Source organism: Micropterus dolomieu, linkage group LG23 (assembly GCF_021292245.1).
Source record: "Micropterus dolomieu isolate WLL.071019.BEF.003 ecotype Adirondacks linkage group LG23, ASM2129224v1, whole genome shotgun sequence".
Classification (NCBI taxonomy): Eukaryota; Metazoa; Chordata; class Actinopteri; order Centrarchiformes; family Centrarchidae; genus Micropterus; species Micropterus dolomieu.
This window is the reverse complement of record NC_060172.1, coordinates 15041780-15057585: the sequence shown is the minus strand read 5'-3', so window position 1 is coordinate 15057585 and position 15806 is coordinate 15041780. Positions and strand designations below refer to the sequence as shown.

General features: G+C 39.6%; 2 protein-coding genes across 2 annotated transcripts in view; both read right to left on the bottom strand.

Moving 5' to 3' along the window:
* The window catches only part of stk10 (serine/threonine kinase 10), a 48292-nt gene extending 42580 nt beyond the window's left edge, over nucleotides 1-5712 (bottom strand). The window contains exon 1 of the mRNA XM_046040565.1: nucleotides 5179-5712. Within this exon, the coding sequence (XP_045896521.1) occupies nucleotides 5179-5337 (159 nt within the window). The 5' untranslated portion in view covers nucleotides 5338-5712. The remainder of the gene's footprint in view (nucleotides 1-5178) is intronic.
* Nucleotides 5713-7806: 2094 nt separating this feature from the next.
* On the bottom strand, nucleotides 7807-10512 carry zmp:0000001268 (CYTL1 domain-containing protein). Its single transcript, XM_046039602.1, has 4 exons — nucleotides 10360-10512; nucleotides 9902-9946; nucleotides 9467-9613; nucleotides 7807-7851 (listed from the first exon to the last, which is right to left on the bottom strand). The coding sequence occupies exons 1-4, from the start codon at nucleotides 10510-10512 to the stop codon at nucleotides 7807-7809; spliced, it is 390 nt and encodes a 129-aa protein (XP_045895558.1).
* Nucleotides 10513-15806: the final 5294 nt, after the last annotated feature.

Here is a 15806-nt window from a genome sequence, read left to right as displayed (position 1 = left end):
AAGATCCAGTTGTTCCTGCTCTGAAAGAAAAAAAAAGCACCTAAACTGATGTTTGGCATATTTTCTTCTGTCAACTCAGCGACAAGATTCTTCCTCTTACACAACCTGCTGCCTGCATGAAAGCATGTCAATTATGCTCTCACAGAATATAACTGGGCGTGGAGCACTTAACAGAGCGACGTTCAAACTTAACGGCCCCAAGATGGAGAAATGACTCTTTGCAAGATGTGGAAGTTTTGATCATCATTGCAAGATGTCCCACATTCAAAACCTTGAAGTGAACAAAGTTGCAAGCGCCAAAGCAGGTTAGTGAGGCAGGAAATCATGACATGCCACAGACAGAAAAAAAAGAACTCCTGCTTACTTCAATCATTCATACTCATGCAAGGCCTTTCTTTATTTAAGCCCATGCTTAATAAAGCATGAATCTCATGACAGATGAGAGCTGTACTGTACTGTAGCTCACAGTACACAATAAAAGTAGTAACAGATTGAAGCAGTTACACACTCGTGGTTAGAGTGTGCTGCTAAAACTAGGCTCAGACAGGTATTGTAAAATGCCAGATTATTCGGTAGAATTGTAGAACTGATCTGAAATAACCTCAAGCAAATGGCAAACTTACAATGTGATTCCATTTTAAATTCATAAAAGGAGAGCAAATCTAACAAAGAAAAAAAAAAAATGAAACATTACATATATCCAAGTCTGAGGTATTTGGTTACTGTGTTAGGCTACTTCTTGCTTTGATTCTAAGGTTTTCTGAGAATGGACTCCACAAGACTAAAAATATGTATCATAAATCGTCATGAACGTCTTCAACCTACCAGCAGTAGCCTATATTGGATGTAGGAACACAGAAATTGTTTTCTGTAAGTGCTAGTAACAATGTCATCAAGAGGATGAAGACTCCCCCCCCAGCATGCTGAGCCCACCCCAGCAGGGCTCTTATCAGTCACTTTGGGCCCAGCTGGTCCCTGAGATTAGACTTAGCTTCAGGAGCACTGACGATGGTCTCACCAAAGGCATTTCAACATACGTCTTTGTGGCAACGCCATGTTCTAAATTAAGACAACAGCATTGAACATATACCTTGTGGTTTTCCTTCGCAAAGAGGATGTTGCAACCACTGATGACACCCAGTGTGTGCCTTTTTCACTTGACTAAAGGAGGATAATCATGTTTTAAGTGATTTTTCCATAAGCCTTTCACTTGTTCCACCATCTGTCCTTACAAGCCAGACCAGCACAACACATTTCCTAATGTGTGCCATAAAGCAATCCAGTTGTCGTAAGACATCTGGCCTGGTAGTAAATGTCTTCAGAGGCCCAAGAAACCAGGCCTGATCTAAAATGACACATTATTGAAACCTAATGTGCATTAATTCATTTTCAACAGACAAATACTAGTTCCAAAACAGTTTTATGGATTACATCCACAAGTCTATTCTGGCCTTGGCTGAATGAAAATCTGACCCATTAGAACCAACTTAATTATACCCAACAGTCTTGAATGAAAAGTGACAAAAGATAACCATGTAAAAAAGGCACAGACTGCGCCCTCTAACCTGTTCAACTCGCCACTTAGAACCATGTTTCAAAAGTGTGTTTTCACTTGCAAACTGACTTCTCTTTTCACAACACCATGCCTCTCGCAGTTCACACCCTTCCACTTCAGAAACTCAAAAACAAAAAGAAATTGTGCACATAGAAGTGTTGTCCCGCTTTTGAGACTGTGTACAAAAGCCGTTGTTGTTCATGAAGTGTCTGAATATATTGAAATTGTATCAAGTATACTCGATCAAGAGAGTGCAATACTCATACAGTATGTAGCTAACTACACAAACAATTCCTCTGTCACTTTCTTTAACATTTCGCAGACCAACTGGGATAAGAGCTACAGTGGTTTTCACCGTATAGTGGGAATTTGACGGAGCGTAACCTCACAGTGTGCACGTGTCTATGGAAACACTCCACCAGCGGCAGCAGGGCAATGTGCTCAGCGGCACGTGGCCCATTAATTAGTGAGGGGAACCATACAATCCTCTGTTTCATGCTTCAGCTACAGCCACCCACCTTCACACACGAACACACTCTTTCAAACAAGTGCAAGCATGCATAGACAGGTGCGTACAAAACAATAAAAAAGACATCCTTTGAATCACTGGGTGGACAGGAAGTGAGACATTCTCCTGTCATGACTTAAAGTATGAAAGTGGTTATGGGGAGAATGAAAGCCAGAAATGTCTGGGGGGATTTTTAAGCATCACCACAGTATTGTGGTATTATGTTGATTATGGGGTTTGCACAACATGGTGCAACATTTGGAGCAGTGTGTCAAGGACTTGCAATATGAGCTAAAGGGCAAGCATGCAATTGAATCAAACTGCAATTTAAATCTTAAAGTCACACAGATTACACTTGAACAAATACACTGTCTTTAAATATTTCTGTTTAACACACCTCCACACTGATGGTGGACAGTGATACTGTAACTTCAGCATGTCAACAACAGCTTGTTTATGCACGTCTGTGAGGCTCCTTCACCAAAACCTGCATTTCAAAAATGAATTCTCTGCATTTGGTGTGTTTATTTTGTCAAACTATGTGCTAAGCTGCTTAGCTTAAGTTAGGTAAACATAATATCAACCATCAATTGCATTACATTCACTTTTCATGTAAATTCTTGTGTCTATTGTTATGCAAAAATAATTACTAGATCAAAAAACATACACATTAGACCATTAGTTTCACTTTTTCATGCAAATAAACATTAAACAGTAAACCATTTTGGCATGTGACCCTTTAAAAAAATCTAAATGTACAACAGTTCAACCAAAGAGGAGTTTCTAGGCAAAACTTTATAGAAAAGAGGTATGATAAAATAAACTTGATCAAATTCACCCAGGATGCCTTATCTGCAGCAGAACATCAGCAATAGAAAAGTCCAGTTGTTCCTACAGGGAAAGACTCTGGAAATACAACAGAACACATTCGATAACTGAAGAATTATATTGCATTTTATTAGATCCTTCTTTCACGCTGTTCCTGCGATTCATAAACACACGCAGCTTGATTTGTCCTTAACACTCCCCTTGAGCAACAAAGTGAGTTGTTATTCTCCCAATGGCGACATTGACCTTTAGAGAGTCAGGCTGACAGAAGCACTCTGTACTCTAAACCAACACTGTACAGTTGAAGAGGTCTGTGCTTAATCTCAAAGACAGGTGTTGGAAACTAAAGAAGCTGCCTGAGCAGGGGCCCTTGCGACGCGCATTTGACAAAAATTTCTTTTTTATGAAGGGACGATCCGTATTGTTCTTCTGGTGTCTGTCACACATCCAAGCCCAGCTTTTTATTTGACTCCTGCCCCTAACAGTCTGATAAGCAGCTGATTTCACTTGTGACTGAGATACCGAGCCTCCTCCCTGCTCTATATCAAAAGCCTTTAACAACGGAAAACATGTGCAATTCACCACTCGAGGCCTCTCCCTCCCACAGACGAGCAGATCATTCGGAGGTTCGGGAGCGATGAGAGGAAGTTGTCCCCTGATGAAAGTCCCACGATTACCTCTCTTGGTAATCATCTGCTCCCCACTCTGCCGCCCTCCCCTTTCTATCTTGACAGATGCAGGTGTGGAGCTGTCCTCCTCCAAACCACTCAGGAGAGGAAACCGAAGCCAAAGACGAGGCTTGGCATTTGTATAAGAAAGACTTAGAGGGGACATTTCAAAAAGCTTGCCAGTTAGTGTGTATGCCCCCACGCTGTAACACTCAACTAACGGCCATCTTTAAACTTAAAGCCCCTCATGTTCAGTGAGTCCCTCAGCATCTTAGAAGCAAACTAAAAGCATTGTTTGTTTTCATGCTATACCGGTTGCTTCACTTCTGTCCTTGTTGTTTTTATCTGTCAAAAGACCATCCACAGGATGCCTCACATACTCTCTCTGCTCACAAGACTCAATACAAGACAACTTCCATAATGTTTAATTCAGACCTGTGGCTACACAAGCAAGAAATAAACCATTTTCTTTTAATTTCATTGTAAAAAAGGCACCATTCCCCTGAGACTCTGACATTTCATTGGGACAGATGGAGGTCTCTGATTATGAACTTTCAAAATTCATCTTCCCGTGTCTGCGCTCCTGATGCCCCAGTGTGTGCATACTGTCCAGCAAAAACAAAATACCTAAATAAGGTGGAGCCCTCTAAAAAGACTACATTTGCTGTTCAGCGCAGACCTCTGGTAAGGCATCACTTCTTCCACTGAGGCCCCCCCTCTAGATGTGTCAAAGACTTTCACTGTGCTCCACAGGGCAGCACAGACACAGAGCGCCTGTGCCATGCTGCACACAGAGGGGGCGGACCAGCGAACAGATCCAGATTAAATAACTCCTCTGAGCCAAAAGTAGTGCTGCTGCTGATGTTTGAGAGGAAACGGACAGAACTAAGGAAGAGAGTGAGTGAGGGAGTCAGGTGGGTGATTGAAGGTGTTTCTAAAACTCACAAGAAAAATCACTAGAGGAGTGAGTCTCTTTTTACATACTTCAGTAAAACTATGATTTAAGAGAATGAGAGAAACCAAGTTGCTTCAACAAGCCACTCATACAAGAAATAAAACTGAGGATGCTGATCTCAGCAAAAGGACATAAACTATCTTTGACTAACATGTATGTAATAAATGATTATTTAACAAGTTTTCATCCACTGGTCATGTTGCATAACCTATCCGCGATACCCAAAGCCACAGTTTGATGAATACCTGACCTTGTTCTTACAGTGAAACTCTGAAGCAACAGCATAGTTGAGGTATTAAGTCACAATCTCAGGGACGGTGCAGCATCCACAGGTGACTGGAAGTAGTTCACACCTTTTTTATTGCAGGCTATATTCTAAGAAAGAGATATGTGCACTGCAATGGAAACTCGATCATACTAAAGGAAACTGAAGTATGATGTATTTAATCATGGAGAAGCACATAAAAGCTAGCAAACATTGTGGGAGAACATAAGATTTACAGTTTAAGTATTCAAGAAGCTCATCTAACATTTAACAGTGTATACTGGACTTGACAACAGGTGGGCAACTTATCAATAAAGTTTAAGAGGATTAAGAACTATAAACAGGTTCATCACTGCACTAATGTGGTCAGTGTGCAGGTACCTCTGAGACCACACTCACCTTATAGACCTTCCCAAACGCTCCGTCGCCCAGCTCGCCAATAATTTCCCATATGTCGTTTGGATCGATGTCCCGATGGACGTGCTCATACTGCTTTACTTTCTTTTTGATTTCAAGTGTTGGCAGACGGAGTATTCTGCTGAATCTCGCGAGTGCCATTATTTACAGTGCGATAAAATTCAACTAAAATAAAAAATAAAATAAAAAAAAGTGTCAAAAGGCTCTTCACAGAGAGCGCAGAGGCGCGTGGCCAGATACTCTACCAGTTCACCAAACGTCACTTTCCGTGTCCAAGAGAAAAGAATAATAGACTTGAGCTACTTCAAAGAAGTTGGTCTACTCCGTCCATGACAACCCGGGTCTCTGAAGACTCTGCGTTCATAGTCCCATTCACAAGATGCGGGGAAGTGCTGGACGCGCGGTGACCACCTGCCGCTGGAAACACGATGGAATAGCCGCTTGCCCGCCTGCCAGGGCAACTTGTTGCTTCTTACTGCTCGAAAACGCCCCACCTTGCTACTCAACAACCCTCCCTCTGCCGTCATGGAAATGTAGTTTCTTTGAAAGAGTAACTCGTCGTCACTGTTGCGCTGATGAAGTACAAGGACTTCATGTCCGGGTTGGTGCTGGGCGTGTCCTCTGGCTGGCTCCCACAGCCCACACAGCTGTGCCATTAACCTACTCCACTTCTTGGAGGCTCTAAGCTGCAGTTATGAGTTCATTGTGACCCTAATTTACTTTTTTGTTTACATCCTACTGCATCACTATAATGTTAAGGGTTTTTTTTTTTTTAAATATTATTAAAGAACAGTACAAGTGAGACTCAGACACAGTTAGTGATAGATCATTACAGTTTAATACAGTTTAATTAGGAAGTTTTAAAATCAGAATTCATCTGCAATCTTCTTACTTTCTTCTCTTCTCTACATGATGGCTCAACTACCCTGCTCGTCACCTTTACAGGCAGTACTCAAGCGCCCTCTAGTGGCACATTCAGCACAGTCGTTGATAAACGACCTCAATGTGAGAAAGCTACAGATGAATTAAATAATATTTTATAAAGCATTAAGCCCAAATACCAAACATTCTGTGTTTCCGGCATCTCAGATGCGATACTGTGTAGCTTTCATGTTTTATATAATTTTAAATTGAATGTGTTTGGGTCAATCAATTTGAAGACATCACCTGGGATCTGGGAAAACAGTCATGTTTTTATACTATATTCATTTTTTCCTTTTTAAATAAAGGATTAAATAGCATAGATAACTAAATGTAACTATAGGATCATGGGGTGTATGATTTTTCCTCTTTCCTTTAGTGTAGTTTTGTGCTCTATGCTGCTGTGACCTTTTACAGTTATGTTTTATCTGATGTTTTTCTAACCTTCAGAATGAAACTCTTTAACTTTCATTTATTATCTAATTTGTAACAGTGAATTTCTCTCTATGGAATTCTATGGAAAGATTATCCAAACAATTAACTGCTGAATTAGCAATTATGGACAGGAAGATTGGCAGCAGCGCGGTGATGTTATGCTTTGCTTGCTCATCAGTACTGCACTAAACTGTGGGTTGGAAGACGGAATTTGGCATGTTGTGTTTCAACGGCAGCTTTACTGTTTCAAGATATGCATCAGGATATATTTATCAATTTTAGTGTATAGGTTTATTTATCTTAATTGTTTAAACTTCATGCAAAACCAACCATTTTGTTAAACAGTCTCTAATAGCACTTACTATTGTTGATACATTGTGAAAGAGATTTAATCACAGCTCCTGTAAATCTCCAAAGGTCTCTACTAATCTCCTAACACTAATGAGTTGTCACTGTTGTAATTGTGTGTATACTTTGTGTACATACTTTGTACAGTTCCTACAAACCTCTCTCAATTAAGCTCCAGCATGTTAACTTGAAGCCCTTTCTCTCCCTCTAAAATCCCTATTGGTTTTAAGTAATTTTGATCCTTTCACACACCAATAAATACTGGGTAATGATGATTTAGAAATACTCAGAAATGCCTAACAACAGACCTTATGTCACAGAAGACATTTGCACTGGTGTAAACAATGAAATTAATGATGGATGAACTCCATTTAGTTGCTTCAGCTTCATGATTCAGTCCATGGTGGCTCACTGTCATACTGACTTACTGGGACACCTGAACACAAGTCAAAATGTTTGCTGTTAAAAATGCTCTCTTTAACGATCTGTCAATATGTGACGGATTTAACCTGGAGTCACTTTGATATCATTGGAGGAGTAATTAGAACAAGTAAATACAATCTTTTATTAAAATACATGAGATGCATATTGTGTTTATTGTCAATAAATGAGAATAACAAAAGGCATTTTAATAAAGTTTATTATGTGAAATTTTTCCAGTCAGATTCCATAGGAAAGATGTGATAATTAGTGATACTAATAAACCCCATTAAAGTTAGAAAACAGATTATTACAGTATGTTTATTTAACATAGTTACACAACCAGAGTTACTATAGATATAAACTTAACTTCAGCCTTGTGTCTTTCAATCACTGCAGACGCTTGGAGAATGTACATTGACAGATTGCTGTCTCTCCACTCTCCTTTGAAAGACTTTGAGCAGTAATATAGTCATTTTGGGTAGGTTAGTGCTCCAGTGCCGCACAGTCATAGATCGTGAACACCAAGTCCTATAAAAAAGATAAGTGAAATAGACGTTTGTGATTGAATAAGATCATTATTCAGGATTCACATTTCATATGCAGCTCAATCTCATGAGCCTTCATGTTAAATACATTGTTATAGGGATTGAAAGTGCAGGTACAAATAAAAATCCCAAACAGAAAATCACCCATGTGACATGTGTGCACTCCATCCTTTTCCTTTTTTTCCAGTCTATAATTGACCTTAATCAACCATTTCTCTGTTATTGAAGCTTTCTAAAATGACCAAAACAAAAGTGGATTATCTCTAACCCTTTGTCGAGACATCATGGCCTGGTCTGCGCAGACATGTCATGTCACTCATTATGTTATGGGAAATCAGGCACAGACCCAGATGTGCCTGACTTCATAGTTCAGGTGAGCAGGATCAAACATCCACTGAGAACTGAATGTTTTTTGGTAATCCATTATAAACCCTGTTTAATCCTGTGAAATGACCTACTAGCAGTCAGTTTGAATGCATCTCATCAGTGTTAGTCTGTTTTCCCTTTTTCTGTGACATGTTGGGCTGCAGTGACTTTGGCTCAGTGGATATAGTGCAGATAAATTTGAATTATTATTATTACGCAAGTTTTTCATTTCAAAAATTCATAATGGCAAGTTAGTTGGAGACTTTGTGTACAGCAGACTAAGTCAAATTTAGTGCTGAATTACAACTATATTTTTCTGGTTAACGTGCCAATAAATGATCTGTAGCTCAACTAATAATCTTAAAGAAAGTTGATTTCACTTTTACATCTTGGATGAGGTTAATACACTGTACAGCTGGATAGGTGGTCAATGAATCAGTGTAGCTACATATCTTAATACAAACGTTTGCGATTATCACACAAAAGGCTAATTTCCATTAACCTCTGTCATAATAACTGGCTATGGCCATGACAGTTAATACCTCTTACTAACTACCACTCACTAGCTGCTACACAGGAAATACAAACATGGTGATAATGGGAATTTTACATCACTTATCAGATAGTCATGACATCATAAAGGACACACTAAAAAAAGTGTGATTTCTTTTGTTAAAAATAGCATTGATTGTTTTTGTTTAACCCTGTATGAGATGATTTACTTACATAAAAACAAATTGGATGTAAAGATTTCAAGGATTTATTATGTTGCTGGATGAGATGACATATTTTTAAGTTTTCACTTACATTCTGTGGCATGCATTGTACTTTGATTGTTGTAGACAACAAGGACTGAAAAGACAACAGTCTAATCAAATATAAGTGTATTTAATCTCCTTATTCGTACAACTTTACATAGTGTCACTTGTTTGTGAAATTTCTACATATTGCTACTGTAGTGTCCCCCAGATCGGGCTTTGGGTGTCACAAGGTTAAGTGGACCAAAACAATACAACTTTTACTAACAGTGCTACTACCACTATGAATTGTACCTTATTTATTCACAGAAGAGAAAGTCACTTTTTCAAAAATGTTATATTCCGCTAAAAGTACAGATAATGTACAAAAAAATCTTTCCATGCAAACTGATTTAAGGTACATGTAGTTTCATTTTATATATTGTATTGAATCTCATTGTGTTGAACTTATTCAGACCATTTGTCTTGTCTTACCCCATGACATTTCTCTGACATGATGATGAAGAGCTGTCTCAGAGTGACACCCAGCTTCCTCACTTCTCTGGTGTAAGCGCAACGGCGCTCACGCAGGCCTTCCACCAGGGAGATGTAGGTTCTCATTTTGTACATCACGCAAGCATTCTGGCGGCATGAGTAGTAGCAATTAGTGTCCCCGCCGCGTGATTTACAGCTGAGGTTTTCAGTCAAAATACCACAGATGTTAGTGTAGAAACGTTTGGGGCAGCCAGATAGCTCAAAACAAAGAGTGAAATAAACATCGACTGAAAATACCAATCAGAAAACATATTTTCTCAAGTAAAGTTTTTATGTTATCTTAAAATTTAACTTAGGTTGACTTCCAAATATTTCAGTCTATTAAGATTCATAATAAATAGGTTTAAGTCATGGGGAACTTGAAGTTACACTTACATGGACATCAAGATACAGAGGTGGCATGTGTTGCATGCAGAAGCTCTGGATGAAAAAAACAATAGGTACCATTAAGTTTTAAAAAACAACGTTGACAGGATAATCTAATGTAGCTTTTATTCCCATAAACTCATACTCACAGGAGTCTCACATAACTAAATAAATCCTACTAAAATGTGTTCACATTTACCCTGCTATGTTTTGATTTGATGAATTATACTAAATTAATGTATTAATTCTTACCTGTAACTAACTACACTTAATGAAGGAATTAGATAGCTATTATCTCCACTATGGTCCTTTGCACAATACATAAAAAGCACTAAACACAGAACAAGTAAAAATACAATGTGGCACACAAGGCCTTTCAAGAATAGGAACTGAAAACAACCTTTGAGGTAAATCTAATGTATATAAAGCAAAAATCTTTAAGAGTGACAACACAGCAGCTGACTTACAGTTTCAGGATCCCTCTTTAAATCTGCAGCCCACTGGGTGAGATCTCGTGCCATGCTCAGTACCTTGGTGTAGCATGTTGGTGGGTAGAAAGGGTAGCTCAGTACCAGTGGCGCCAAAGACAAAACAAGCAACAAGTGGTTAAAGATCGCCATGACTCCCTGACACCTACTGCACTAACAAAACCTTTGTTTGTTTATGTCACCAGTGCACACATGCAGCCACGTATGCATGTGGACATATTTTAGCCCGCCCACTTACTCCAAAATAATTATGCAACTGTAGTAGTGGAATGACAGGAATCACCCCATTGTGTCAGATTAACCAGTACTGATCTTTATGGAAGAGTGAAAGCAGAGTCGAGAGGACAGCACAGTGGGATTTTTGTCAAAACGTTTTAATACTGAGAAAAAATAAATGATTAATTTGCCTTAGGGCAGCTCAGGAAGGGAGGAATATTCAGCATAGTATTCCTTTTATTTGAGTAAAACTATGAAGTATTAACATGAAAAAAATTCTTAAAGTACCAAAAATAAAAGTACTCATTATGCAGAAAAGACCATTTCAAAATACTGTATATTATAATATTGGATCATAAACATTAATGCATTAATATGTACCCCCACTTTAATGTTGCAGCTGCTAAAGTGAAGCTAATTTAAAATACTGCTCGGTAGCTTGTACATTTCTGTCCAGGGATCAATAAAGTTTTAACTTAACCCATGATAATCCATAATTTCTTTGTTGAATACACTTGTGTTATTCATTTGAATTTGCAAAGAAACCAGTAACTAAAGTTAGCAAATAAATTTAGTGGAGTAAAAAGAACATTATTGTAATTCTTGGGAGCAGAATTCTAGCAGAAAATGGGAAAACTCAAAATTGAAATTAAGTACAGGATTTTAGAACATGTTCTTTGTTACTTTTCACTTCTAAAGATTTCTTTTCATATGTAGTACAAAACAAATGTACATTCTGCAAGATGACATACAAAACAGGACAGTGACTTTATCTGCCACAGCCTCGAGATCCCAACTCAATATAAGCTATAGCACCTTTGGAATGAAATTGATGCATATTTTTAATGTATTATATTTTTAATATTCTTCTGCAGGTCATTTGTTGCTTTGTACATTTTAATTTAAAGCACAGTGAGTTAACATTGAAATGTGCTACAAAAATAAAACTACCTTGGCTGGTAGAATGAAGACAGTCTTGAGGCCAAAAATGGGACCAGAGAATTCAGATGTTGGACATGTATGCCATAGGAGGTATTTGGACCTTTATTCTATTAGTGCGGGTGTGCAGGGTGTACTGTTATTTATTCAATCTCTGAAGAAGTGAAAAGAACAAGATAGCAAAACACATCAATAAACTCCAACAAGGAGTTGATGTTGGCACAAGCCACAGACCACCAGAGTATTATATTTCAAATGTTCATACCTAAACATTATATTTATTCAGCTTATCTTAATTTTACCACGCAGCTGAACACAGCTCAGTATTCTGAACACTTAATATATAAACAACCTTATATGTGTAAAATAATTTCAGTGGTAAAACTACATATATTTCCTGCAGTACAAAGCAAAACCTCAAGTATGAAACATGCCTGTTAAAACGTGTATATTTTCAATAGAAATGCTTTATTAACCTGTACTCTGATATCTTTTTGCCATAATTAAGCATGTTTGCAGTGGGGAGGGGGTTGTGTTTAACTGCAGATACTTTGACTGGAATACAGTAAATTGAAACTTCCCAAGACCCTTCCCATATTGAAACTGGCTGCTGTCCTATCATGGTATGCCCTTTTTATCCACTAGATGGGGCTAATTTCAGCTTAAATCTTCTTGAGCATTCTTAGTCCAGCATCATGTTGAAGTTCTCCAAATACTTTCATTCCTTAATTAAAATCTGAATGTGATATAAAAAGGATTTATATATGACCAATTTTCCATACAGGCAAAAAAGAAATACCCTCACAAAACGCAAAACTAGGACAACGCTGGGACACGCCAATGCCTCCTGCTTGTTAAGTAGCTTTACTCTGTCTCTGTCCAGGTGTGATATGGCACTGTCATCGCTCATCCCATCTAGAAGAGCACCACACTCACTGATGCTGCCAAACGCACAGTAGGACATTGGCCTGCTTTTGAGTTGTGCTAGTCACCTCTCATAGTGTGCATTGAGAGTTGGAGGTCTGTCTCCTCCCTCCATAAGAAGATGGATGGCCCACACAGAGTGTGTCTTGGCATGACAGAGAGCCACAAAGAGGAAGAAAATGTGTAGTGTGTGCTGTAAGCATATCTCTGGTCCCACAGTTGCCCTACTCAGCCATTCTCCTCTCGACCTTGGCCTGCTCAATTAACATGGGACACGGGTGACCGTGCTGTCCTTATAATGGACGGATGTGTTTTACAGTTAGTAGTTAATGGCCATAGCAGGCTGCAGCATGACAGCATGGCAGCATGGCATTGCATGTAAAGCTGACGTGCATAATGTGAAAACATGTATAGGGGAACTTAATCTTGCTTCCCTAGGTACTTCAGGTACTTATTCACTGGGTTGTCCAGTCAACCACTATCCTTTATTGCAAGCCAGTGAGGGGTAAGTGCCTTGCTAATTGGACCTCAGAAGGTAAGTTGGTGAGGTAAGTGAGTTAAGTCATTCAACCCACCCACATATTTTCAGCTTTTCCAGACATTTGAGCCAAATTTAGGATACCGACTATGGAAATATGGGAATAACACACACTCCATATGTGTGCTCACAGGCGGCTCAAATAAAATAATCCTAAAACCTATATGGTGTACAGTGCATGTAAGAATATTAAATTAATATTATATTAATGCTTTAGGAGATAATAAAAGACATACCATAAAGCACAATAAGGTCAGCATAGACTCACAATCAAACACCAGAAAGATATTACTGGCCATTATTCCCCCTGTCGGACAATTTCCATAAAACTTTAAAGGCTATTATGAGAAAGTAGGCTCTGTTGGTCTATTAAGAGAGTGCCCCTCACCTGGGGCCAGCGGGTTGAAACACCCACAATGGCTTGCTGAAGAGCTTTGAGCAAGGTAGCAGCTCTGGTAGTGTGTGTCTGTGTGTGTGTGTGTAAATTCCCTGCGACAAAAGTAAAGAATTATAAATAGAGTATTACGAGGCAATAAAGTGATCCTTAAATGAAAAGATCCGCATTGGCTCATTGTTAATACTACACACGCGCATGTGTTCTGTGGAAATCAGCATCATCGCGGGCCATTGATAAAAAGACAACCTCTTCTTAATTTTAGGCAATAACCCAAAAGAAAAACACTGCAGGGGCTACAGAATGACTCTGCATTGCTTAACTGACTACAGTAAACTTGTAATTATAACAGGCACACTCGTCTCTCTATGGGCTAATATTTCTAAAATATAATATTCCAGTAAAGATTTTAAGTGTAATCTATTTGGTATCTATGTGAAAATGCATTAGGGAGTATAGATTTTGGCTGAGTGAGTGCCAATAACAGGGAATGCTCAGCACCACCGCCACAGCAGATCAGCATGTGAAACGTGCCTCTCCAGACGCACGGTGGTGTCCAGCGCATTACACAGGCGGCGATGTGGAGGTCAGTCGCTCATCAGTGCAACGCGCCGAGCAGTTTCCCCCCGTAAACACCCGTCTCTGTTCCATTTGTCCTCCAGAAACAAGGGATTTCGCATTGCACTCAGTCGGCGCATCACGCAAGTCACGTTCTGCTGAACGGTTCCATTTTTCGGGTGGCAGGTGTCCCGGTGCGTCATCGTCCGAACACCGGACAGGGGATGCTTTGAGGTGCACTGTTGCTCCCCTGATGCTTCACATCTCTGCAGCAAACCGTGCTGGAAATGGTCCCATGTTCAACTAACCGGCGCCGCTCAGAGGTAGGTGCCCACAGCCACAGCTACCCTGCATGGATGCAGGAGGGTGCTTTCTATTCAGTGCATTTCTCCCATATGATCAGATAAGGGCTCCGGGCACAATGTCCTCTGCGGGCCAGGGGGCTCAGCAATGCGGCTTCCCGCACTACTTTTTAAATATTTAATTTAACCCTAGAAGGGTATTCAGATACGCTGTGATGGGCTTATCATACAGTCTGAGAATGACATTCATGAAAGGGTTTCCCCTCGCGGATTAAATATTGCGACGATGACTTGAAGTTTTCCTATTTAAATGCATCTCATAACTCAGTCCAGTCATTCATTCTGCTTTCATATTTTATTATGGGGCATGCTGTCAGTTTAAAATGATACAAGAGCAAACCGCATAGTAAAGCTGTGGTGTGAATATTGTAGCATCATGGGAGATTCTAATGTCATTAAAAACTTTCTTTCTGACACTCCTGAGGATATTACAGGAATATCATAGCGTAAGATGCACACATGTACACGATGTACTAACACCCCTACACTTCAGTAAAATTACATTTGAGTTCATAGGCTGATTTTATGAGGCAGCAGGGTTTCAGTGTTTGTTTGTTTTTGTCTAGTGGATCTTAGTTACTCATGAAATCTCATGTCCTGAAGAGGGCAACATGAGGGATTCCATTTACAGTACACAACACCAGCAAACTATAAATCAAAAGCCTCCAATGTTGTGCTCTTAATGGGAAAACTGATCATACCATTCATCACCCATGCACTGCAAAATGGGCTCCTCTGAGATGACTTTCAGATTAAAACATAAAAATTGAATAATGACTAAATGACAGATGGAAGAAAGAAGGACAGGATAAAGAAGGAAGGAGACCAGTACTGTAAAAATAGGAATAAAAGTTCACAAAACATATTGATTGCTAATGAAGTCCTAATGAAGTTTAGTATCTTATCTTAGAAAATGATGTGTCGATCTTTTCCATTGATCATTAGATGCTGTCTACTCCCCCACCCCCTCCGTCCTTCCTTCCCTCACTCTACTGGTGGTGTCATGTTTTCCTGCCTCCCCTCACAGGTTAGACTCTCAGTTAACAGAGGGTCACAGCCACTAACACATGACCCACCCTCCTCCTGAAGAGGCACGAGTCGTCCGCCTGCCTGTGTTCGTCTCAGCAGCAGTGAAGACAGACAGGAGACTTACACTGTGGTGGTCAGCCTTTGTGTGTGTGTTTCAGTGAGTCAGTGCCTTTAGTGTTCCCCCAAGCCCTCGACTGTGTGTTTGTGTGTGTATGTGTGTGTGTGTGTGTGTGTGCAATGATGTGTGGCTCTGTCAAGGTGGAGAATTAAGAGGAAGACCTGTCAGTGAAACCGAGCCAGCTGTTGCGTATGTGTGTGTCAGGGCTGAGCAGTCCAGCACGCGAGATTAAGAGAGAGTGTGTGTGTGTGTGTGTGTGCGTGCGTGTAATGTTTCTTAACGTGTATATATAGAAAGGGTGGCCAGTAGATGGAACAAAAGTTGCTTAGAATATACCATATAGTCACT